At 45.9% G+C, this 27,288-nt stretch overlaps 1 protein-coding gene across 1 annotated transcript in view; it reads right to left on the bottom strand.

The window, feature by feature from the left end:
- The window catches only part of LOC146830610 (ly6/PLAUR domain-containing protein 2-like), a 119,016-nt gene extending 94,127 nt beyond the window's left edge, over positions 1-24,889 (bottom strand). Inside the window, exon 1 of the mRNA XM_085604059.1 lies at positions 24,761-24,889. Coding sequence (XP_085460185.1) covers positions 24,761-24,851 — 91 coding nt within the window. The 5' untranslated portion in view covers positions 24,852-24,889. The remainder of the gene's footprint in view (positions 1-24,760) is intronic.
- Between the last annotated feature and the right edge of the window lie 2,399 nt (positions 24,890-27,288).

Below are 27,288 nucleotides of genomic sequence, written 5' to 3'. Positions count from 1 at the left end.
TGTCTGTCGCTTTCTCCCTGCAGCCAGAGCTTCCAAGATAAAACCAGCGGCTGCACAGGCTGTGTTGTGAAAAATCCAGGGGTGCAGCAGCCGGCACCACCTCCGGGTGCTTCATAGCGCTCATCCTGGATGAAAGAAGGGCCCAGCCCGCCGCAGCAGTTACCCAAGAACTGCACAGTCTATCGCCGGAAGTGAAGAACTGCACAGTAATGGAAGTCACTCTTTGCCCGTTTCCTGGAAAAAAAATGGCCCGTTAGCCACTTACGATATAACACGGCTCCAAGTACCGCAAATTCGTCAATCTGTTCAAGCCAACTGAAATAAATTAAAGAGCAATGACCTTCTGCCGTTTGTCTTCCAACAAACGGCTGCAAAAGTACCAAAAGGAATGTACTTCAGTGGGCCTCACACTATTATTCTTTGTCAGCCTTTGTTAAATATTATCTTGAAAGGGAGCCTCAGTACGGGAGCCTGACAGAGCGGACTGCAGTGGACGAAAGGGCAGAATGGGAGTGCGGGTTGGAGGGGCCGAGAAGGACTGACGGGAAAAGGGAGCCTCGGTACGGAGAGCCTGACAGAGAGGACTGCGGAGGAAAGGGCAGAATGGGAGTGTGGATGGGAGGGGCCGAGAAGGATGGACGGAGGGAGGGGAGGTAGGGGAACAAAATAGTGCCTGAGTAAAGGGGCCGGTAGCCGTGGCAGGATACAAATGACGACATGGTTGTCATGAGGCGGGACTAACTATCCTAAAACCTATCAGAACGCTGTATTTAGGAAATCAGCCAATAGAAAACATGGGCGGAGAGTGGGCGGAGCTTCCTCGAAGCTTCCCCACTATAGTGTATACTGCATGCCTCGCAAAGCGAGCAGCGCATGCGCTGCTACGCTAGCCGAGGCCTAAAAAAGGAAATAATGAAGGTGGTTTTGGTTCCATTACTATCTTCTGAGCATTTGGCACCCTTGCCAGCAGATGCGTTGCAGCGTGGATTTTTGTTTTTTGAAGACCTGTTCTATTTTTATTCATGCGGGCTTGATGTTCATGGGAAAGTTATGACACTTTTCGATACATGCTGGGTCATATAATCATATGTAATGTAGAGATCAGTTTGGCCGTGAGAGTTTCCAGCGCTTGCCCTAAAGTCTGTAGTGTCGGCTTGGTATTGAGAGACTGCTTACGTCTTGGGTCAACTGACCACTAGGAAGGCTTGCAGGACATTGGAAACAATTGCGGCAGAATCGTGGGCAAGGCCGTTTCACGCAGTGAACCCTGAAGCTAGCAATCAGCTTAGCGCTGTCCTTCGTCAGGTGGTGAGTTTGTTTTCCTCAAGGCTGTCACGTTGACAGGCACAGCAGAATAACTGCCAACACCGGCTGGGCATCCACTGGATTTAGATTTTAATCCATCTGAGATTGGATTTGTTATTGGCTGCACAAGGCGAATCTCCCTGGCTTGTCACGCTGACAGGCACAGCCGTTTTTTCAACTTCCTGAGTGGCGTGGCAGTTGCAGATGCATTCCGATATGGGAAGCTGTCCCGTATTCAGCCAAGGATAGTTATAGGGCTGTTGGAAAAGAATGGGGAAAACCACTACTGAGTGACGAGGGCCCGCAGGAAAGTTGAGATCGGACACACGTTGGAGGAAGCACAGGAGGGGTCCCTGCTCTTCAACGGGTCTTCAACTTCTGGACGGGGTCATCAGACCTCAGAGTGGTTGACACCTTCCTGCTTTCTCAAATTTGCTTGAAAATGCACCATTTGCCCACTCTCAAAATTTACTGGGGAGGGAACTCCCCCGAACCACTCGTAGGTGGTTCAGGCTCGCTCGCTGCGCTCGCTCGCCGCAGTGCAGTAGGCCAATTGTTTTACGCTTCACCACTTTCAAATGTCACTATCCGCCACTGGATGCACCCCTGTATTTCCCCTAGCGCTGGCACTAATAAAGCTGCCTAGCACCAGTGCAGGCCCCCTTTCAACATGTTGGCAAGAGTGCCTGCGCTGCTGGGGCAATTGTTAATGTGCTGGAAAGGACATCTTCAAGCACATAAACAATCTTGAAAGGCGATTTGCTCTTTCCATGTGTGGTCCAGAAAGCAGCACACATGGAAAGAGCAAAAATGGAAGATAAATTAATAATTTCTCCTTGTATCACCAGTCTAAGACCAGGTATTCCCTGGTCTTAGTTTTTGGCGCTGTCCCAGCCTTGTAAATATGGGGCAGCATCAAAAAGCAATGGGTGTTGCGGCGGAAAACCCACTGCAACACCCGTTGCATGCCCCTTTCATGCTAAGTGAATCATGAAAAGGGGCCTTATTTACAAAGCGATGTTAAGCCACATTAAGGTGCCGATTCCGATCCGGCAAAATATATTTGCGTACGACTCGTCTCCATATATTTTCACGTACGAATCGTACAAGTATCGTACAAACTGCGAGGTACGATTCGTACGTGAAAAATACATACGAATTGCGTCGCGAAAAGTGTACGAGAGGGAGCCGGAAATTTTTATGTCCGAATAGCGTTGGGAAAAATGTACGATAGGGAGCCGGACATTTTTACGTGCAAATCGTAAAACAGAAGTCCGAGCGCGCAAGTACGATCCGTACCGCCCGTGCGAATACACAACCGCATGTAAAAGGCCCCGTACAGAGCGAACGCTGTAGCACACATGTACACGGGTAAACTTGTGTCCGGATACGAGTCGTACAGCCCCCCCTCCCCTGTATGTCAGCAACGTACCCCCCTCCGCACCATACCCCAGGACCGTACCCCAGCCCCCGCACCTGTACGTGACGCACCCCAGGTCCGTCTCCCAGCCCCGTACCTGTACGCCCCGTACCCCAACACTGTAGCCCAGCCCGCACCTGTACGCACCGTACCCCAACACCGTAGCCCAGCCCCGCATATGTACGCACCGTACCCCAACACCATACGCAGCCCCCCACCTGTATGCGCCGCACCCCAGGCCCGTCTCCCAGCCCCGCACCTGTAGGCACCATACCCCAGGCCCATACCCCAGCCCCCCACCTGTACGCGCCGCACCCCAGGCGTGTGCCCCAGCCCCGCACCTGTACGCACCGTACCCCAGGACCGTACCCCAACCCTGCACCTGTACGCACTGTACACCAACACCGTACTCCAGCCCCCCACATGTACGTGCCGCACCCCAGGCTCGTACCCCAGCCCCGCACCTGTACGCATCGTACACCAACACCGTAGTCCAGCCTGCACCTGCACGCAACGTACCCCAACACTGTACCCCAGCCCGTACCTGTACGCACCGTACCCCAACACCATAGCCCAGCCCCGCACCTGTACGCACCGTACCCCAACACCGTAGCCCAGCCCCACACCTGTACGTACTGTACCCCAACACCGTACCCCAGCCCCCACGTGTACGTGCCACACCCCAGGCCCGTCTCCCAGCCCCACACCTGTACGCACCGTACCCTAGGCCCATATCCCAGCCTCCCCACCTGTACGCGCCGCACCCCAGGCGCGTACCCCAGCCCCACACCTGTACGCACCGTACCCGAGGACCGTACCCCAGCCCCACACCTGTACGCACCGTACCCCAGGACCGTACCCCAGCCCTGCACCTGTATGCACCGTACACCAACACCGTACTCCAGCCCCCCACATGTACGCGCCGCACCCCAGGCCCGTACCCCAGCCCCGCACCTGTACACACCGTACCCCAACACCGTGCCCCAGCGTAGGATGCAAATGAGACTGACCAATCACTCTGTACTCCTGTAAATGAAACAGCCCAGCAAGGCAGATATAAGTCAGCCAGAACCCATGAGAGGGCACTTGCCTGCACTACCTTACACTCAACACCACTGCTGTTGCTTGTGATTCCTCTGGGACCATGTCAGGGACTGTGGAGAGGGCCCAGCCTTTCAGCCATGAGGAGAATGATGCATTGCTGGATGTCATCCTCCCACAGTACACCAGCCTGTATGGGAGACCAGGGGAGCAGGTGAGTGCTGACTCCACTAGCTTTGACAGTGCCCCTTTTTTGTGACTGTCACTTCTGGCATTGTGTCCAGGTGTGACAGACATGCAATGGTTTTTAGCGTGGGTCCCAGGGGGGGAATGGCTAATGTCTCCCATGCAGAGCATGATGTAGTTCCTGTGTGCACTCCTCACTTGCATTGTGCTTACTGTGACATTCACTGCATAGTGCATGGCACATTCAGCCTACCCAATCATGATGCCGAATTTTGTCCTATTGTCCTGAGCTGATTCCCTGCCCCCCCCCCGGTGTGACAGATGACTGTACCCACAGATGTGTGTGAGTTGAGTGGAGCTGTGCTGAGTGTCCAAATGATGTGTACGCCCCCTGGACATTGATGTGTGTGAATGTTCCTTGTCATGTGGGTGAGTGTCTATGTGGAGTGTTGCACCCCAGCTGCATGGAGGAGGCAACAGCTCCACCCATCTGAGGGGTTTAAGTAAGCCGTGCGGAGTGTCTGACTTGCTGAGCTAGCACCACACCTGTGACACCCCACAGGCAAGTGGCACATGTGCAGAGTGAGGTTTGTATCCGCTGTTGTCAATAGCAGGTGATTGATCTGTGCCTGTGTGTGTCTGTGTACTCTGCTGAGGTTGCGTCAGTGGCCTGCGGCATGTGACTGCTTGGAGGTGCTGTCCATCAGCCTGGTGTTGCATGTGATGCACAGCGTGTGCCATGATCATGGAGTGTGTTGCACCCCTCATGCCACCTGTGTACTTTCAATGCCATGTCCTGCTTTGGGGCTTCCACATAGGCTAATGTCCCTATGAGAAAGGTGCAATTGGTTGGCTGCATAATATGCCCTGTTCTAAAGATCAAAGATGGTCAAATGTGTGTCTCTGTGACATGGAGCAGGTGTAGTGATGTTGTCTCACTTTGTCATCCTCACAGGTAACCGCCTACGCCAAGGGGGAGATATGGAAGCAGGCCGTTAGGGCCGTGAGATCTATGGAGGGTCGCAGTCGGCGTCTCGCCCAGGTGAGGAAACGCTGGCAGGACATCCGGTTCTGGACCCGGAGGATCGCCCGCTGGCAGCTCAAGGACTCACCTCCACACAAGCACAGCGGGGGCCAACGACTGACCCAACAGATGAAGCGTGTCCTGGCGGCGGTCTTCCCTGAGTTGGATAGGCGGTTACAGGAGTTGCAGCAGCAGGAAGGGGGTAGGTACATGTGAGTTTGTTGTGTGTCACCAGATTTTGGAAGTGCTCAGTTGCCTGGATACCCAGCGAGGGTTAATTTGTGCAGTGCATTTCCTGTTCCCCATAGTCAAACGGTGCTGTTCCTCCTCCCTTCCCCTATATGACATGTGTTCCCTGGTCTGTGTGTAATCACTATTGCACATGGTCATCTAGGCTGCCAGTTAATCCAAGTGCACATTGCTTTCTGCATCATGTGGCGGGGGTCTGAGACATGTGTTGTTACCTTGCCTGTGCCCTGTCCTGTACAGTCATTTGGGTGTCCATGTTAGTTGGCACTGATGCTGAGTCTCAACATAGGAGTGTGAGTTTTCAAATGAACAGACTTGCAGCATGCATTAACAATGTTGTGGCCTCCGACATGATGTGCATGAGTGGGAGATATGCATAGTGCAGGGACGGTAGCTCAGGTTACAGTCAGATAATTCCAGGACAATGGAGCTGTGTTCCCACTACAGTCCCCTAAGACACCCTTGCCTCAGAATCATGTGTGTCATCCAACACTGTGCCCATTCTCTGTGTGTTCAGCATAGTTTGGCCTCTGTGGCATAGTTCCCTGCCCTCATTTGTATTTCTCTGATGTGTGCTACATGTGCCCATTGTACATGCTGAACCCATTTAGCTTGTGCATCCTCACACTGGGCAGTGCCTGTGTGTCTATGTACAACTATCTGTTGATGGTTGTTGGTCACAAATATGTGTTGGCAGCCTCACGAGGTGATGTGGAGTACATTTAGGAATTTGTGATGCACATTGGAGTAAACCCAGATTAAGAGGTGTCCCTTCTTGATCTGTCTCAATCACATTGTCTCAGGTATGGGGGGGTTTGTGCGGGCAAGTCATACATGTCCAAACCTTATTTCTCGTTGCCGTGTCTGACCTCTGTGTGATAATTGTCTGGACAGACACTCAACATGCAGTGACCCAGTCAGATAAAGCTGGGTTTAATGTTTGTGATTTGCAGCATGTGTAAAAAATGGAAATACATGGCTCATACTCATCCATTTTTGCCACCAGTGTGTGGTCGAGATGCAATGTAGTTTGGTCTGTGTGTGCTGACATCTGTGTGGACATTCTTGCTTGCCATGAGGGTGTCTCCTCAGTGCAGGTGCTCCTTATCCAGACACATTACAGGCCCATTAGCTAATGCATTGTCCTGTGTTTGGACATGTGTGCAACTCCACATGACAGGCAGTGGGTCAGATGTGTTGCCAACTGTGTCATCATGGTACGTATGGCCATGTGACAGGTGGCATGATTCAAGTGTTCAGTCAATAAGTATAGTACCTTGGCACTGACTACACTTGTCAGCATGTCTGCTTTTTTCCTATGCTTCTTTTTGCTAGTTGGTTGTGACGGACAATATTGTGCCAGCATGACAGATGTCTCCCAGGGAAGTGCAAAAGAAAGTACTTTTACACTTTCGTGGACACGCAGGCACATTTCACTGGAAGGCACACTTTGATTACCAGTTGTCTTCGGAATATACATATCCATGTCCACACAGTGTGTTTGCATGTGTGTAAGTCCTTGGTTGTTGCTGATACGAACTTACGAGTGTCAAGTCATCCAGACCACCGTGTGGCCATGGATATGTACTTACTTCTACACCATTTATTATTTACTGTGGCTTTTTAGAAATCGGCAGCCAGCTCATACAATTACTGTGTAAATGTATTTTTGTATGCACATCATTGTGTGACTTCGGTCATGCAGGCAGATGTGTCTTCTGTTCACAAAGTGGCACATTCACACATTCTAAACATGTACATTGTGTAAAGTGTTGTGAGTCCCAAGGGATTGCAATGTTTTTGGCTATGGTTTCCTAAGTACTCGCAGGTCTCAGAGTGTGGGGACACCTTCAGTATTGAGGTGTGTTATTTGGCCTTGGGTGCACCAATACTGTTTCGTTCACAGTGAACAAGAGGTGGCATGGATTAATATTCTTGCTGTGCTCAACTGTCCCCAGACACTAGGGGCCCGATTCACAGAACTAACTTAAGACAAAATCCTAAACTTACTACCATTTTGGTATTCACAGAAGGCACTTACTCATTTTGGTATTCACAGAAGGCACTTACTCATTTCGGTATTCACAGAAGTTAGGAGTCCTAACTTTAGGACTCCTAAATGCCTTCTGTGAATACCGAAAGTCTTAAAATTAGGATTTTTCTCAGTTTAGAAGTAGTATAGTTAGGACTCCTAACTTTAGGACTCCTAAATGCCTTCTGTGAATACCGAAAGTCTTAAAATTAGGATTTTTCTCAATTTAGTAGTCCTAAATCTAAATTTAGGACTACTAAATTGAGAAAAATCCTAATTTTAAGACTTTCGGTATTCACAGAAGGCATTTAGGAGTCCTAAAGTTAGGAGTCCTAACTATACTACTACTAAACTGAGAAAAATCCTAATCGTAAGACTTTCGGTATTCACAAAAGGCATTTAGGAGTCCTAAAGTTAGGAGTCCTAAACTTAGGACTACTAAATTGAGAAAAATCCTAATTTTAAGACTTTCGGTATTCACAGAAGGCATTTAGGAGTCCTAAAGTTAGGAGTCCTAACTATACTACTACTAAACTGAGAAAAATCCTAATTTTAAGACTTTCGGTATTCACAGAAGGCATTTAGGAGTCCTAAAGTTAGGACTCCTAACTTCTGTGAATACCGAAATGAGTAAGGGCCTTCTGTGAATACCAAAATGAGTAAGTGCCTTCTGTGAATACCAAAATGGTAGTAAGTTTAGGATTTTGTCTTAAGTTAGTTCTGTGAATCGGGCCCTAGCTTCTCAGTATAATTCGATATCAAGTTATTTGCTGTTGTGTCATGATCTCCATTGTTTCCTAGTGTCATGGTGGGTCAACCAACTGGGGAGTGCAGGGTAACATATGTGCGGACTATTCTAGATGTTACTCATGATGCATTTCCTGATATGCACTGTTACATTTTAATTGTGACTCATGTGTCTGTTGTATACAGGTGACTGATTATGTTCTGTCTCTTCACCTTGCCCACTGCATCGTCGGAGGACACCGAGGGAGACACCTGCACGGATGTGGAGGAGGGATCCAGCACCGCTGCCACCACTGCTGCGGAGTCTGCGGGAGCAAGTGGCACGGAGGGCGAGGGGAGTCAGGCGGAGGACCTGTCTAGTGACTACACTGACTACGACACAGACGGGTCTGATGCTGAACTCCTCGAGGGGGCGGAGGCTGCTACGACACCTGGCAGCAGCACTACATCTGTCACCGCCCCCTCCATTCCCATCACCGCCCTCCTAGTTGGTCCGGTCCCTTCTGTCCGTGCTAGGCAACACCGGGTCTCCTTCGTGCCAGGATGTTGCTGAGGTCCATGGACTCTTCACTGACGGCAGCAGTGAGTCTCCTGCAGCGCTTTGTCCCCCCCCACCCCTGCACCATCCATACTTCCCACTCCCATACCTGTCCCAAGCACACACAGACATTCACAAGCACGCACCCCACCAGACACAGCCAGCACACCACCACGTAAGGGCAAGCGCACTCCTCCTGGCACGCACACTCAGGGGGATGAGGGCACACCCACTGGGTCTGGGACACACAGGCATACACGCAGCCACAGTCCGAGGCCGCATGTCGCACTAACCAGTCCCTCCAAAGGCACTCCCCTTGGCTCCCCTACCACACCTCCAGAGAAAGAGGCCTACTTGAGTGTGCTGGGCCTCAGCCCCTCTGTCTCTCCAGCCCGCAAACGGGAATGGCACTCCACGGGTAGAGGAGTTGAGCCCCCCACCCTGTCCCCCCCTCCCCCAGTAGCGCTGCACCCCATCACTCCGACCCCCCCTCCTTTGAGGCTGTTTTGTCTTCGGGTGAAGGGGAGACGCTTGACGAACTGGCAGCAGTGTGCAGCGCTGAGCTGACCTCCACCTTTGGCGCTACCCCACCCCCTGTGGTGGAGGCGTCCGTCCCTGCACCCACCACACCTACCCTTCCACCTCCTGTCCCTGCGGTGCCTGGTCCTTCCCCACATGATGCCCCCCCCAGTCGAGGAACCTGCGGGTTCTAATGTGCAGGCAAGGTAGGGGAGACGCGTGGCCATGTGTCCCCCCCAAGGACTTCATATCTGGACTGGCCATGTGCCTTTGTTAATAGTGTCGTTAACTACTTTTTATTTCATTGCTGAATAAAGCATTTTATTTTCCGTATGAACACATTTGCCTTTCAGGTATTGATGTGGGTGCTGATGGTCCCGGAGTTGGGGTGGTGGTAATGTGTTATGTGTCAGGATAAAGTTGTCATCTGATGCTAATGGGGTAGACCATGGTATCTGCCTGCCATCACAATGTCTCTGCAAGGTATATTTGGTCGTGTGTGCTATTTGTGTTTGGAGACATTGTCCCAAGGACTGTTCCTTCCTCTGTGGCACCTGACATCTACCCTGCAGGGAGTAGCACTTTTGTAGTGCTGACCTGTGTCTAAATTTCCTTTGTTGGTGAAGGATCCCTTCAACTATGGCCATGCCTGCTCAGCAATGTCTCCGGCTGCATCCTCTGTGCCATCCTTGCTAGTCACTGTACTTGTGTATTGAGTATGTTGTCATGCCTTAATGGCGACAATCAGCATTTTCAACACTAGGCATGTGTGTTATCCCAGCCTAGCACACATTTGGTACTTGTTCTGCAGGGTATCTGAGCACCTGCCTGACAATTGTGGGCATTGTATCTGTGGAAAGTCCACCCTATTCCTTCCATGAGAGGCAACATCTTGGTGGCTGTCCCGGCACCTGTACATTCCTATCAGTCCTGGGATGTGTGTGTTCCCTTTGGCTCTCTTAGTGTAGTGGGCATTGACATGAGTATACAGTCTTGTGGCATGATCTGTGTGTGTATTGTGCTGCATCCGCCAGGGGTGGATATGCATGTGTCATTTGTCCTCACACCCACATGTGTGGTGTCATGCAGTGGGGGATGGACATCCATCCTCATGGTAGTAGGACACTGCTGTCAGTGATGTGTTGTTATGAAACTATCAACATAGTTGAACATTAGGGATGCGTACATACACCCATGGAGTTGTGCTCATCTGATCATGATGTACACACACCCATGACTCTGTCCACTGTTGGGAGTGATATGCACTAAGCCTGGGCAAAGCACTACGCTACGCTCGCGTAGTTTGCGAAGTTCGCGCTACTTCGCACTACGCGAACTGCACGTAGCACAGTGCGAACACGCGTAGCGTAGTGTTGCGTAGTGCTGCGGTCATTTTTTGCTTGCTTGCGGTCCTCAACGTCAAGTTGGCGACCGCAAACAAGCAAAATGACATCCCGGCGAGACTTTTTCCTTGTTCGCGATCAGCAACTTCAAGTTGGCGATCGCGAGCATGGAAAATAAACCTCCCGGCGAGATTCCCAACGCGAGGAGGTCAGGTTTCTCATTGCGAGTGGTCGCGTGTGCTCGCGACCGCTCGCGATGAGAAACTACCAGTTCGCGTTGAGAAAGCTGAAGCTCGAGTAAAAATCTACTCGAGCAGCAGAAAACTACAGCTCGCACTGTGCAAGATGCCATTTTTAATGATTGCACAGTGCCGGTTTCTTGTCCGCACTGTGCAATCATTGAAAACTACATATGGCACAGTGCAAACAAGGTACTACGCAGTTCGCGAAGTGCTACATGTAGCTCACGTAGTGCGAACTTCACTTTGCGTAGCTTCGCGAAGTGCTACTTCGTGAACTACGCCAAGGGTTAATATGCACCCACCCTTCATATGTCTGTCCGCTGCTGGGAGTCCCCTGCACCTACCCTCTCATATATCTGGGCACTGCTGGGAGTCCTCTGCACCCACCCCTCATGTCTCTGTCCACTGCTGGAGTCCTCTGCACCCACCCCTCATATGTCTCTGTCCACTGCTGAGAGTACTCTGCACCCACCCCTCATATATCTGGGCACTGCTGGGAGTCCCCTGCACCCACCCCTCATGTCTCTGTCCACTGCTGGGAGTCCTCTACACCCACCCCTCACATGTCTCTGTCCACTGCTGGGAGTGATATGCACCCACCCCTCACATGTCTCTGTCCACTGCTGGGAGTGATGTGCACCCACCCCTCATATGTCTGTCCACTGCTGGGAGTCCCCTGCACTCACCCTTCATATGTCTGTCCACTGCTGGGAGTCCTCTGCACCCACCCCTCATATGTCTGGGCACTGCTGGGAGTCCTCTGCACCCACCCCTCATGTCTCTGTCCACTGCTGGGAGTCCTCTATACCTACCCCTCACATGTCTCTGTGCACTGCTGGGAGTGATATGCACCCACCCCTCAAATGTCTCTGTCCACTGCTGGGAGTGATATGCACCCACCCCTCATATGTCTGTCCACTGCTGGAGTCCCCTGCACCCACCCTTCATATGTCTGTCCACTACTGGGAGTCCTCTGCACCCACCCCTCATATGTCTCTGTCCACTGCTGGGAGTACTCTGCACCCAGCCCTCATATATCTGGGCACTGCTGGGAGTCCCCTGCACCCACCCCTCATGTCTCTGTCCACTGCTGGGAGTCCTCTACACCCACCCCTCACATGTCTCTGTCCACTGCTGGGAGTGATGTGCACCCACCCCTCTTATGTCTGTCCACTGTTGGGAGTCCCCTGCACTCACCCTTCACATGTCTGTCCACTGCTGGGAGTCCTCTGCACCCACCCCTCATATGTCTGGGCACTGCTGGGAGTCCTCTGCACCCACCCCTCATGTCTCTGTCCACTGCTGGGAGTCCTCTATACCTACCTCTCACATGTCTCTGTCCACTGCTGGGAGTGATATGCATGCACCCCTCACATGTCTCTGTCCACTGCTGGAAGTGATATGCACCCACCCCTCATATGTCTGTCCACTGCTGGGAGTCCTCTGCACCCACCCCTCACATGTCTCTGTCCACTGATGGGAGTGATAGGCACCCACTCCCATGTCTCTGTCCACTGCTGGGAGTGATAGGCACCCACCCCCATGTCTCTGTCCACTGCTGGGAGTCCTCTGCACCCACCCCTCACATGTCTCTGTCCACTGTTGGGAGTGATATGCACCCACCCCTCATATGTCTGTCCACTGCTGGGAGTCCTCTGCACCCACCCCTCATATGTCTGGGCACTGCTGGGAGTCCTCTGCACCCACCCCTCATGTCTCTGTCCACTGCTGGGAGTCCCCTGCACCCACTTCTCATATATCTGGGCACTGCTGGGAGTCCTCTGCACCCACTCCTCATGTCTCTGTCCACTGCTGGGAATGATATGCACCCACCCCTCACATGTCTATGTCCACTGCTGGGACTCCTTGGCAGACACCCACCCACCAGCACCCTTGGAGCTGTACACTGCTGTCGTGGCCATGTACACACCCCAATATGCTGCTTATATGCTGCAGGAGGCCGTAAGCCAACATTTGTGGCGTGTGTATGCCTTGTATCACTAATGTACTGGTGCCCTAAAGGTACGGGTGATGCGGTCCGTACCCACACCCTCAGAGCGTGGGTACGGGCCCGTACCACCATTGGAGTGGCGATGTAGGGGTACGGTCCGTACCCACGCCCTCGGAGCGTGGGTACGGCCTGTACCACGCATACACCTACTTCACCACTCCAATGGTGGTACGGGCCGTACCCACGCTCTGAGGGCGTGGGTACGGCACGTACCCCTACATCTCCACTTCAATGGTGGTACGGGCCGTACCCACGCTCTGAGGGCGTGGGTATGGCACGTACCCCTACATCTCCACTTCAATGGTGGTACGGGCCGTACCCACGCTCTGAGGGCGTGGGTACAGCCCTTACCACGCGTACCCCTACATTGCCACTCCAATGGTGGTACGGGCCATACCCATGCTCTGAGGGCGTGGGTATGACGCGTACCACGCGTACACCTACATCACCACTCCAATGGTGGTACGGGCCGTACCCACGCTCTGAGGGCGTGGGTACGGCACGTACCACGCGTACACCTACATCACCACTCCAATGGTGGTACGGGCCGTACCCACGCTCTGAGGGCATGGGTACGGCGCGTACCCCTACATCTCCACTTCAATGGTGGTACGGGCCGTACCCACGCTCTGAGGGCGTGGGTATGGCCCTTACCACGCGTACCCCTACATCGCCACTCCAATGGTGGTACGGGCCGTACCCATGCTCTGAGGGCGTGGGTACGACCTGTACCACGCGTACCCCTACATCACCACTCCAATGGTGGTACGGGCCGTACCCACGCTCTGAGGGAGTGGTTACGGGCCGTACCACCATTGTAGTGGTGACGGGTACGCGTACGCGTACGCGGGAATTGTTGGACACGCCCCCCGAAGTGACCAGACCCTGGAGGTAATGTTAGGACAGTATATGGTATTTTAAAAATTTGGTGGCGGTTATGTTTCCTGCCCCTCGCCCCCCCTTTGCCCCTGGGTGTTGTGCTGACCTTCTGCGGCATCTGCGTCGGTTTCTGTGCACCAGGTCGTAGGCTAGGAGGGCCGGGATGACACGTAGGATGGGGTCCATGGCTGTCCGTCACGTCCCGCAGCTCCTTCTTCGCTTCATCCTCACTTTCCCGGGAGTTTTTAGCTGCCGTAAAAAATGATCCGTGCGGAGTGACGTAGGCACGAATCGTACTTGCTGGTCCATAGAACGCTGCCTGACTCCGTCCGGACGTCACGTACGCGATGTCCCGGATCGGAATTATGGGTATTTTTTAGCCGGTCGGAGTTTTGTACGACTCGTACGGAAATGGTATTTCTGTACGAATCGTACTTGCGGGTTTGTAAGGTGGTTTTCCGGGGTACGAGTCGGACGGAGAATTCGCTCCGTACGACCATTCGTACCCGGGTTTTACAGGATCGGAATCGGCACCTAAGTGGCTAAACACCGCTTTGTAAATGAAGAACGCCGCTAAAAGAAATATTTCCTTGTAAATATGCCCCTGAATGTCAAACAGTGGAGTAGAGTGTTGTAGAGTGGAGTTGTCTAAAGTGGACTGTCATGAAGTGCATTTGAGTGAAGTGTTGTAGAGTGTAGTGTAGTAGAGTGTAGTGTAGTAGAGTGGAGTGTCGTAGAGCAGAGTGGCCTAGAGTGGAGAGGCATAGAGTGGTGTACAGTGGAGTGTCATGAAGTGGAGTGTCATGGAGTAGAATTTCGTAGAATGGAGCGGGGTTGAGTGAAGTGTTGTGAAGTCTTGTAGAGTGGAGTACTGTAGAGTGGAGTGTCATATAGTGTTTTAGAGTGGCATAGAGCAGAGTGGAGTGACATAGAGTGCATTGGTGGTAAGTGTAGTTGTGTAGAGTGGAGTATTCATGATGTGGTAGCACACTACCATTACAGACAACACATTTTCCATTGAAATGAGTGTTACATTTGCACATACAGCTATACTGATACAACTATACAGTGCACAAATAATAATGTGTGGAAATAGCATCACCTAGTGTATTGATTTGTTTCTATCAATTAAAATAGTTGTTCCCATCCCAGTTTAGAATTATAAAAAATGTGCTTCATTTCTGCTTTCCTGAGTCTGACATATTCTGAAATATTTGCACAGTTAATTTACAGACATTTAAATGTTGTTGTGTGCTAACACAAAACCTTTCCTCTTACTATTAAGTCAGAAACAAAAAGCAAACACCAAGCTTTCTCAGAAAACAGAGCCTGGAATTTGACCTATGTCTTTAAATGAACAGCAAATCTGTCAAGATAAGAACAACATTTAATAGCCTGTCTATAGAAAGCCAGCACTCATGGAAGAATATAAGGAGCAAGTAAGAGAGGTGGTAAATGGGCTATGTTCCACCGAATGAACAAACACATGCTGGACAGCATAAAACACATAAAGCCAGCAAATAGAAAGTAAGCAAATGTGAGCTACAAACCACAAAGCCTATGGTAAGCAATGGGCAAAACACATTTCCAGGGAAGCTTTCTAATATCCCGAAGAGCCTTTTTGCAACCAGACAGCTGAGATGTCTGGTAAGCTTCAAGCTAAAAAAATTGTGGGGGTGCCAGAGATTATTACTGATTAAATAAGTTCATTTTTGAGGGGAGAAGTTAGGAGATTTTCAGAATTTCGCCAGGCAGTTTATTCCACTCTCTGGTGACAATTATAGAGAAGGGTCTGTCCACTGAGGGGTTGGTCTGGGTTCTTGAAATTGCAGGTGACCACTGCTAATACCCAATATTCATTAATATCAGCAACTGCGCAATAAGAAGGGGTGGGAGCACACTGCTGACCTCCCAGCACAGTTCGCCCCTTAGCATTATGATGAAAACAGTTTGCAGGGCACGCTTACTTGGTATTTTGCTGGAGTGTTCCACCAAACTTGGTGCAGATTAGTGCTCTCATCTCTAGACACATGTGTTTCTGGATTGTATCCATCATCAGTAGAGAGCAAAAACAATTTTCTTCCGGGGTTGCTGAGCCGGCTGCCAAAATTCTTACAGGTCTCAGTACCTCTCACAGGTGCACAGGTGAATCTCCACTAGCTCGTTAGCTCAGTGGCTCAAGGGAGCCTTTTTAAACAGGAATGGGTGGGAGCACACTGCTGACCTCCCAGCACAGTTCGCCCATTAGCATTATGGTAAATGCAGTTTGCAGTGCACGCTTACTTGGTATTTTGCTGGAGTGTTCCACCAAAGTTGATGCAGAACTGTGCAATATTTTTTGCTCTTCCTTGAATCATTCAGTATCCTCTAGGAACAATAAAGCCCGGGTCTATTATGAGCACATCTATCAATTAGCAAATTAAAATAGTATTTATCCGGGACTTAAGCAGGAGTGTGTGTGGGTGTGTATGAATGTGTCACCTATAAAATTGGCCATTTTTTATTAGCGTCAAGCACATGAGTGGGTGACATTTTGAAGAGCAACAGTCACATTTAATTGCAGGCAAGGTAGGCTGAACCTTGACAGTGCTAATATCAACACTACCCTTGTTGTTTAGTGTGGATAGAAATATAATTTGGTACTTTCATGGGAACCACATTTCTGTTGCTCAGCCTGCTGCATTCATTTGTTAGCTGAGACGAATGTTCCAATATCTGAATGAATGACCATATGCATATATGCTTTTTAATATTTGAAAGCAAACATCTGGCAATTGCGTGGGGCCTGGGACCCCCACCAAACCTGGAATGGCAGTATTTTCTTTTCTTGCCCTTAAATATTATTTTCCCAAGATTTTTCTTTGCTACCATTAACTTTCTACATGCCCCATTCTGCTGGCTTTTTTTTTGTTTTGCATTTTGAAATTTTTTCCATTTGATATACACTTTTCTCTTGCCTACAAAGCTAAAAGAACCACATTAAAAAAAGCTAAGGTCTTAAGGTCTTATTATAATATTTATCTTGATCATGTGATTTACTTACCGCATCAGTTTAAAAAAAAGGCACATTTAGGCAAAGATGTCCGTTATCCCCTTTATTGTTTATTTTAATGTTGTATCCAGACTTAAAAAATATGAATTTTACAGACTTTTTAAGCCATACACATTACAATTGTATGCTGATTATATTCTTTTATATTTGTTTGATCATTAGTATTCAATACTTGTTTTCTTTGTTAAAGTCAACCTGTATTTTAGAGTCTGAACAAAAATCAAAAACAGATTAATCAGAAAATGTATCTCTATATACATTTTGCTTGAAGTGTGTGTTTCCAGATCATAACTTCATTTTGGAGAGGCTCAACCATATGATATCTTGGAGTAGGGTTCTCTAAACTGTTAAAATACATTTGTAGAATATTATAAATACATTTCATAATCTCAGTCAATTAGATCCAATGTGCTGTTCATGGTGGGGGAGGTAGGAAACTATAATTATGCTGATATCTCCTTTTTTATTTTTAGGCTCTCCTGTTTTCAGACTTTATTTTTTGTGGATTTCAGTGGTGTTTTCTCAGTGTTTCCAAACCTCTTAACGTCAAATCAGTGTTTATTCAGATGCATAACCCTCAAAACGGATAATAACAGAAGAGAGGGAATAAGCAGCTCTTCTATTCAGACTAGGGCGGCCTCAAAACCAATCGTAGGGCCCGATTCACAGAACTAACTTAAGACAAAATCCTAAACTTACTACCATTTTGGTATTCACAGAAGGCACTTACTCATTTTGGTATTCACAGAAGGCACTTACTCATTTCGGTATTCACAGAAGTTAGGAGTCCTAACTTTAGGACTCCTAAATGCCTTCTGTGAATACCGAAAGTCTTAAAATTAGGATTTTTCTCAGTTTAGTAGTAGTATAGTTAGGACTCCTAACTTTAGGACTCCTAAATGCCTTCTGTGAATACCGAAAGTCTTAAAATTAGGATTTTTCTCAATTTAGTAGTCCTAAGTCTAAAATTTAGGACTACTAAATTGAGAAAAATCCTAATTTTAAGACTTTCGGTATTCACAGAAGGCATTTAGGAGTCCTAAAGATAGGAGTCCTAACTATACTACTACTAAACTGAGAAAAATCCTAATTTTAAGACTTTCGGTATTCACAGAAGGCATTTAGGAGTCCTAAAGTTAGGAGTCCTAACTATACTACTACTAAACTGAGAAAAATCCAAATTTTAAGACTTTCGGTATTCACAGAAGGCATTTAGGAGTCCTAAAGTTAGGACTCCTAACTTCTGTGAATACCGAAATGAGTAAGTGCCTTCTGTGAATACCAAAATGAGTAAGTGCCTTCTGTGAATACCAAAATGGTAGTAAGTTTAGGATTTTGTCTTAAGTTAGTTCTGTGAATCGGGCCCATAGTTCCTACTGCCGGCACTACCAGACTAGAAATAAAAAAAAGACAATGTTTGAGGTCTGCATCTGATTAGTATTAATTGTGATGATGATGGCTTCTTCCAAATGTTACTCTTCAAGTGAAGAGGTCATGTAAAGAAATCCAAGTAACACAAGACTATTTGAGTTACTGAGGGTCCATTATATGATTTTATTCTTCAATTGAACAAAACATATCAATAAATACAAAGAACCCAAAAAGATCAACACATGTTTTGTGACCACTACAATGGAATGTGTCACTTCACCGGAGCCTGAGATTTATCACAATGAATGCAAAAAAAGGCATTCACAAGCCAAATGTCACAACAAAAAGGTAACAAAATGACAACAGTAGAAAAGAACTGTAAGAACAAGCGAAGAACAAAAGCAACAAAATAAAAAATCACAAACTGCAAATAAAGACATTAATGACAGCTCATAATGCTATCTTTTTATTAGAACCAGCAAACCGAAATTTATTGGGAAATGGGTTTTTTTTTTGCATAATAGATTCATATCAATCCTCCCTCTATGATAGAGAAAAAGGGAAACATCTTAAAAATGTGAACAAGACAAGAACCCGACACCTTTTTGTTGCTAGATATTGATTGCATGATAATTTGAATTCACGGGAGAGTGAGCATGCCATACCACAGATATCCTTCAAATTTAAAATTTAATTTTTTGGTGTTTTTCAGGATTTAAAAACATGTTTTTGCAGCGATTGTTATAAATCACATATTTAACAAAAAGGCAGAATATGAAGTGCTTTCTCATTGGCAGTGCGTCCAATGGACTTATGTTAGTCTGTTTTCACTCACCCTCACATCTCATTACCCTCTCTCATATCTCATTATATCTCACATGCTCTCTGACAGGACACGTCTGGTTTATAGGACTAATAATGGATTCAAATGTAAGAGTGCTATACTCAACAATTTAATTAACAAATTCCTGGACACAGTTGGGGGCCATTCCCTACTCCTTGCTGAATATTTTGAGACTGTAGTGGTGGTCAACCCTGCCAACAGAATAGTTACTTGTGAAACTTTTAAAAGTTTGAATTACATTAGATTAATTCAGTCTGAAATGCTATACTTTAAGCATGCTTACTACTGCTTTTCTTCATTCTTTTCCTGACTAAATCAAGGTGATGCTGCAGTTGCGGGGACACCCAGAGATGCCAACTGTCCACATGGCAATTGTCTCACTGCAAGTCAGTCTTTACCTTCGAACAAACATTATGTTGTATTCTGAGACCCTAAATGTTGCTATTAAAATTGTGTCTATGAACTAAAAAAACTCGCAGTGAAGTGCAGTTGGGTAAAAAGATAGGATTAGTTGAAGGTATCACACAACAATAGGACATCTTGCAGCTGTAAACTTTGTTGACATGTGCAAAGTCTTGTGTCATATTTCCAGCACTATCCCGTGTGCATAGTGACATCATTCTTTTCAATGTACCTGTCACTATGCCTTGTATTGAATATTTCAGCCTGGTGTGTTTGGCAGGTGTCCTGCCGGCATTATAATGTTGCTGCTTGGATGGACCTCAACTGCTTCAAACTGAATACTCAAAAGACTGAAGTCCAGGTACTGGGAGAGCATTTGAATATATGGTCTAATGGCTGGCGGTCAGGTAACCTCGGCCCTTTACCAACCCCCAAGCCCAAGGTTAAGAACCTGGGCATCTGGTTTGATGAGCAGCTCTTGTTTGATGCCCAGATCGATGTCCTTGCCAGAAAGCGCTTTGGGATTTTGAGATCAATAAAGTCATCCAGGCGCTTGTTATATCCAGATTGGATTACTGTAACATTCTGTACTTAGGTGTCTCTCAATCTCGACTGAAGAGGCTTCAACGTATGCAGAATGCAGCACCTCGACAGTCCTCAGACTCCTAAGGCGATCCTCTATCAGCATCGCACTGAAGAAGCTGCACTGGCTACCAGTAAAACAGAGAATCACTTTCAATGCTCTCTTTTTCTGCTACAAATCACTTGCCCGTCAAGGCCCTGCTTATCTGAGGATATGGTTACTCCTTACGCTCCGAGCAGAGCTCTGAGATCCACTACGGCCAATTTGGCCGCCGTCCCTAGAATCAAGAAGGTGAGAGCGGGTGTCTGCATCTTCAGTTACTTGGGTTCCAGGCTTTGGAACTCATTACAGCTGCACCTTCGGCTGGCACCCACTCAAGTGAATTTCAGAAAGCAACTGAAAACTTTGCTTTTTGATTCCAGTTAGGCTTCCCTGTTGTGCTCTTCCTAGCGCTGGGACACCTTTTGTGAGGTAACCATGCACTTTATAAACTGAATTATTATTATATTAATATTGCCAGTTTGTTTTATTGAAAAGAGGGCTGATGTATGATGTATCAAAGGGTTTTATCGATTATGTGTCTGTGGGTAAATGTGATAGCATATGTTGGCCAAGATTCTTGTGACACTACCATTTGAACAAAGAGTGAAAAAATTTAACACTGCCAATAGAACAACTATAATAATAATATTTAAAGGTTCTCCACAGTGAGGAAAATAATTATATCAGATGGACAACATGGTTCTAAACTCTACACTTTCAAACCAAGCACACAAAACTGGAGAAAACAAAAGGAAGAATAAACAATATTTTAGTGACATTCCAAAACAACGGAAATCAAGCAGAATAATCTTAGACCAGTCTTTCTTGCTGCTTCCGTGTAAAATAAAGTTAGATAATGTTGGCCCCTTCAGAAAGAAAAAAATGACTCATTCTCTCTTACTTTTTCTGTCTTTGAATTTGAATTTTAGTTTGTGATTATGCAGGGGTCTATCAGTGTTTATATGTTTCAGCTGATGAGGGTTGTTTAGCTTTTGGTGGGGTTCTATCAGTTAATATAGGTTTAAACCTAAAAGAGGATAGTTTATGTATTTTACACGATTTCAGTATTATTCCTCAACTTACCTAAACATTGTTTAAATTCATTAGTACTGCACTTTCAACATTTGTAACAGTAATAAAGTTCCTGTTTTAAGGTTGAAAGGACTAAAGCTAAATTATTGTGAAACCTTTCCTGATTTTTGTAAATATTATTCAGCTTTATCACTTTGTGAGGCATGGTTTTGGATATATGATTATTGGAATCTTATCCTTCCATTCTGGGTTTAACTTTGGAATTCTTTTTTTATTCTTCTTGAGGAGATGCCCTCTCCATTATCCTATCCTAATACCAATTCTGTGTAGTAGTCTCCCAGCCTAAAGCAACTTAATTAGCTCATCTTTCTGGTTACGTTAAGCCAAAATGTATGGCCCACTGTGTTGATTGGGGTTTATTAGTTAATTGAAACTGGACACATATTACAATTCTTTTCTGTTAAAAGAAAGATAAACTTTACCTGCTTCATCACAGACAAGATAAAGTTAGTAATAGGATTTCATAGTGCTCTTGAATGCTTATGTTATGTTATGTTATGTTAAAGGACTTTTATATAGCGCAGATTCACCAACTGGTCTCTTCGCGATTTGGAGAGGAAGATAGCGTCCTAGTACCGTGCAATAACATAAGAAAAAGTGAGGTGTTATTCTAATGACTCTCTAAACAGGATAGTTTTAAGAAGTTTCCTGAATTTCAAAAGAACGGGCTCCTTGCGCAGGTGTTCCGGCAGGTTATTCCAGAGATGTGGAAGAAGAGTTGAACAAGCCCTGCCCCCCTTGGAGGTGAGTTAAAACCGAGTGGGGACTAAAAGACCCGCCTCCGAGGACCGCAGAATACGTCTCGGGTATATATTTGAAAGCGCTCCTTAATGTATGCAGGGTCCTGGCCGTATAGGGCTTTATGAGTGATGCAGAGGCCTTTGAAGATGGCTCTTTGCTTCATCGGCAGCCAGTGCAGTTTGGTAAGGAGGTCAGAGGCATGCGCCCTTCTGGGCAGGCCAAAAATCAGACGGACTGCATCATTCTGCACCACCTGCAATTTCCTGGTCAAGTTTAATGGCAGGCCAATGTACAAGGCGTTGCCATAATCCAGCCTTGAAATAATGATAGCAGACACAATCATCTGCAATGAGGTCGTAGACAGGAGGGGCACAAGCTTACGTAATTGCCTCAGGAGGCCAATGCATGTCCCCAAACTGATGTAACTTGCCTAGCCATGGTGAGATCAGAGTCTATTTTAATACCTAAACTTTTCACCACAGGGACTGGGGAGGGGGCAGACCCCAGCTCCCATGGCCAAAAAAGTTCACACCACGGGCTGTTTTTTGTGGGGACAGTCAGGACCCCTGTCTTGTCGGGATTGATCTTAAGCGAGTTGGCCGACATCCACTTTACGGTAAACCGTAATATATTCTGAACTCTTTCCTGAGCTAGTCTCGAGTTATCAAGTTGTACCAAAAGTTGTGTATCGTCGGCGTAGTTAAAAACTTGACAATCCATGTGTGCCAGGCTCTCCACCAGTGGTTGGAGGTATAGATTGAAAAGGAGAGGGGACAAAGCAGAACCCTGAGGGACTCCGCAGGTCAGAGAGCCCTTGTCTGATATCTGTGTGCCCAGTTGGACCCGCTGGGTACGCCCCGACAGAAAGGACTCCAGCCATTGGTATGCTAGTCCCTTAATACCTGCATCCGTAAGACGGGTCAGTAAAATGTTGTGGCTAACCGTATTGAATGCCGCTGATAGGTCAAGTAAAATCAGGGCATTCGAAGTTTTCCTATCGGCAGCAATTCTCAGCTCATCCAGGACAGACAGCTTATATTAATTTACCACATACAAAGACTTAATAAACAAAGCATTTGTCTTCCTAAAGCTTCCAAGTTTTGCCATTGGTTAATTGCTGTTGCTAATTATGTCAATCAACTAGTATGACACAACCACTGTTGGTATATGCAACAGACTTTTTCTTACCCCTCCTATGTTAAAAAAAAATCCAAACCATGCAAACGTGAAAAGTGCAGGTCTTGGTTTGTACATAATGTTTTCAAATATCCATTAGTCTTTTACTTGTGAGCCAAGGGAGCTGATTTTGACTTTCACGATTGGAGAGCACTCCATTGGGATGGTTAAGAACACTGACCCCACCATCCCAAGTGACCGCCACCTGCCAAATCCAGCCTCGCAGACAACCCTTAACGTTGTCAGGACCCCCTGTCATGGTGGTTCCATTCCTGACAATGTTGTAAAAGTATGACAGACGGCTCCATCAAACAGGATGGCCATCCGTCAAATCTTTGCAGTTTTTTTATTTTTAAATAACAAACCAACTCCAAAAGCATCCAATTCTAAAGCAAAACAAATGACGGTCTTTTGATATGGAAGGCGTGCAGGTTGATAAACCTCCTTGAAATACTTTTGAGTTACCAAATATGATCATTATGTACTCATATACCTTCTCTATTTCAGAGTGCTACTAATACAATTTCCCTTGTACCCATTCCATATATATTAGTTTTTCTTTTTAATTTAAAATTGTTAAAATGCTGTTGATTAAAAAAAAATCCTGTGGTCGTAAATAATTTGTCTGGATTATAATCCTTTATATATTCATTTTATAACTTGAAAATCTGTTAAAATTGGCTGTCTCTTCTGCAGTGAATGTCTTTCTTGTACCACTTGTACAAAATTTCTACACAATACACTGAATCATCATTAATATTTTAAATTAAGCTATTTACTTAGATTAAAACTAAGGTCTTTCGCAACCGTACATCACTAAATGCAAAGTCCTATTATTACAATACCGTGACACATAAAGAACATTCAAGTCTTTGAGGATGCAATTTGATTTATGATGTTCATTGTTGATCCATTAAATAATTAGACTTGTGAATTAATTGTGGCCAACTCCCAAACTCTGCTGCAAACATTAGCATACACAAAACTTCACTGACACATCATCTGTGGCTTAAAGCCATTTAACCTCAGTCCTTTATGCAAACTCTGACATTCCTGTAAATAAAACACAAAAACGGCCATCGGTCAGTAACTATTATTATAGAAAAAGAAAAACAAATTCTGCTACTACCAGTTATGATACTGCTACCACTACTCTTGCCCATCCACCTCCCTTTTACTCATCCCAAGCCTCCCCCTACTGCTATGAGCTCCAAAACAAACAAAAAAGATTTTTAAATCCTTGCCTCTTCTAACCCGCCACTATCATTTCAATTCAAATAACCAACTAACATGTCCACCACTCAAATTAATTTCAAATTTCACTATACTAATTCACCACTAATCCTTTATGGGTTCCAGAGTAGCGTGCTACTTGCCGAAAAAGCACTTCAACACCTCATCAGGGGTAGCAAGCACTATATAAATGCAATTACAATGCAATACAATACTACACATGTATAGAACCATGTTCTTGTACTTTACGACTACTTCTATACTACTGTTGCTATCACTAATATAACTTCTCCTATTAGTACTACTATAACAACTCTATATAATTGCTATTAGTGCTACTCGGCTAGATAATGTCCACTTATAGTACTTATACCATTACTACAATACAGCTACCATGACTATGAGTTCTACTTCCCTCCAACAACTACTGCAACTTATACTACTACCATTACTGCCATGAGAATCATTGCTAAGATTAACTATTAATGTACAGTATAACGTATATTCCGTCTACATACTACAACAAATATATCACTACTACTATTACCATATGAGATCTACCACTACTGCCATCACTGCTACTAATACAATCTTATAATGAAATAATAATGCAATTTATATATTAATTGTTATTTATTGCGTCTGCTTTTCTAATTTCCTACCATCATAAAAAGCCTGGAAGTCTTACCTAATTGAGCATACACGACTGCAGCCAGCAGCAAAATCCAGCATGGCTTCATCTTCGGAGAGGGGATTTGGACTGTGAGTTTATAGGCCATTTCGCCTCATCCCTTATAAATAATTATTAGGACATGTGTCCATAAAAAAAATATTATGATGTAATAAGGTAGTAATGTAGCAGATTCAAACACCCTGTGGTTTCTTAAATTGCAAGTTGCACCCTAAGCCTACGTAATGAGAGTTTTTTCCTTTACCTCCAAGCCAAGATTCCTCTGCTTGAGGGCCCAAGGTGGAAGTGGAAGAACAGGTTTGTGTTCACACCACTCCACCTGTGTTCCCTTTTGATCACTATCTTTTTTTCTGGTATCCGTGCCAATCCAATAAAATATGCCCATGTACTCCCATCATCAGTTTGTTCTTATTTAAACAACTAATTCCCTTCTATCCAAACACAAAGAATATGTAGTTCATAAATGACTTTCCCAGATCATTGAATTCCACTCTCTCTCTTCAATAGGTGCTCCACTGTGGGCTCTTCAGTGAATCTGAACTTTTATATAAATATCTGGATGCCCTACTTTTGATAGTTAATGCGCGTTATAAATTATTTTATTAATACATTCATATATATATAGAACATCTTCAATGCACCACACAACAATTTTGTTCTGTTCTCCTAATCTTAAGACTTACTGAACTGTTTGATACTGTCAGGGATCATAGTGTTTGTTAGTGCTCCTTTTAATGTATACCCCAGGCCCCCACTCAGTCTGCCATTCAGATACTGGTGTCTTTAACCGGCTGCCATATTTACAAGTCAGCAATGGTTGTTCGAGTCAAGCAGATAAAAAACTCAACTTATGGCCCATAGATGTCTTAAACAGTATATGTAAAACTAAATCAATTGTTATGTTATGTTAAGAGTTTATAAGTGAGCAAATAACAAAAAGGGCTCCTGGCGCTTAAAGAGAAAACAGCTACTACATCAACCTAAACCTTCAAAAGCACAAAAAAAGAGAGCCATAAACCAGCTCATTCGTAACATTCCCATTTGAAAGAAGGATTATCCATAGTACAACTAAGTATTTAAAGCCTTTTGAAAATGCAAATGAGTACTGGTTTTCCTCAAGGTAATGGGCAGAGTGTTTCATAATCTCTCTGTCACCAACGAAAAATCCTACCTCATAAACTAGTGCACAAAAATGTGGGGACTGGGAGAAATGCGTCCATACAGCAAAGGGATCTATTTGGAGTGTACATCTTAAGCCTTATCCTCATGTAAACAGGACCAGAATTATGACTTGTATTGTGTACTTTGCAAAGAGCATTAAAAATAATCATTTTAGACACTTGAAGCCAGTGCAGCGTACACAGAAGAAGATGAGGCATGGGAAGGCCGGCCTGCAGTTAACTTGGCCATCATATTTTGCAAACACTGCAATTATTCAACACAGCCTGAGGAGCGCCATAGAAAAGGGAATTACAATAATCACGCCAACTAAGAATAAAAGCCTGAACCCTTAACCGTCAGACTGCTAACTGCAGCAGCTTCACAATTTTATCATCAACAGGAAAAAAAGAGGAAGATGCCAAGCGATAAACCTGCTTTATCAGAGTCAAATTCTCACCCAGAAACCCAGATTTCTTACCAACTGAGCTGGGAGAAGTGAATAAGTTCCAATAGGGGTCCAAGATGTTGAAGGAAAAGGTCTTGCCATCTAAATTGAACTACCCAAAAAACCTCAGATTTGTCAGTATTAAACTTCAGATCACTGGCATGAAGCGAAGATGATATTGCTGACATACACTTATGGAATGTTTCTAATGGGGTGTCCCTTGTTTTGTCTAGGACAATAACTAATTGAGTGCCATCCGCGTAATTCATACAAGTGAAATCAAAAGGCCTGATTAGCATAGTCAATGGACAAGCTCTGAAGGATGACATGAAGTGAGGAAGTTAGACAGCTTTCTGCCTATCCTCTAGATAAAATCTAATCCCTGGAAGGGCTCTTCCAACAATACAAATCTCCCTAAGGCTGGTTGATAAAATGTAGTAGAAAACTGTGTAAAATGCTGCTGTCACATCAAAAAGAGGTAGAGCTACTGGGTCTGCCCTATCAGCTGGCAGCTTCAAATCATTAAAGACTGCTACCGAGGTATATTCAGTGCTGTGGGCTGGATTGAAGCCAGATTGTACCTGCCCAAGGATGTGCTGTTGTTCCAAAAAAGCTGTGATTTGACATCTCTCTTCAAGATCTTGACCCCAAAATGGAGAAGCAAGATGGGACAAAAATTGGCAAAAACTGATTGATCTGTATTCAGTTTTTTTCAAAATGGGGACAAATAATGCCTGTTTCCACTCTGCTGGTATCCAGACATTGCTTAGAGAATTCTTTCACTTTTCCAATAGAGGCTGTGCCGAGGCTTTTATAGAGTAATCAACATGCCAGACTCTCTCAAGTCTCTTGCACCCTCTTCTTGCCTCCTCAGATATGGCAATGGTGTACCATGAGGCAGAAGGTCTAGTGGGCTTTG

The sequence above is a fragment of the Triturus cristatus genome, chromosome 5_1 (assembly GCF_964204655.1).
Source record: "Triturus cristatus chromosome 5_1, aTriCri1.1, whole genome shotgun sequence".
In the NCBI taxonomy this organism is placed as follows: Eukaryota; Metazoa; Chordata; class Amphibia; order Caudata; family Salamandridae; genus Triturus; species Triturus cristatus.
The sequence above is the reverse complement of the archived record's forward strand: the minus strand, read 5'-3'. Positions and strand labels throughout refer to the sequence as shown.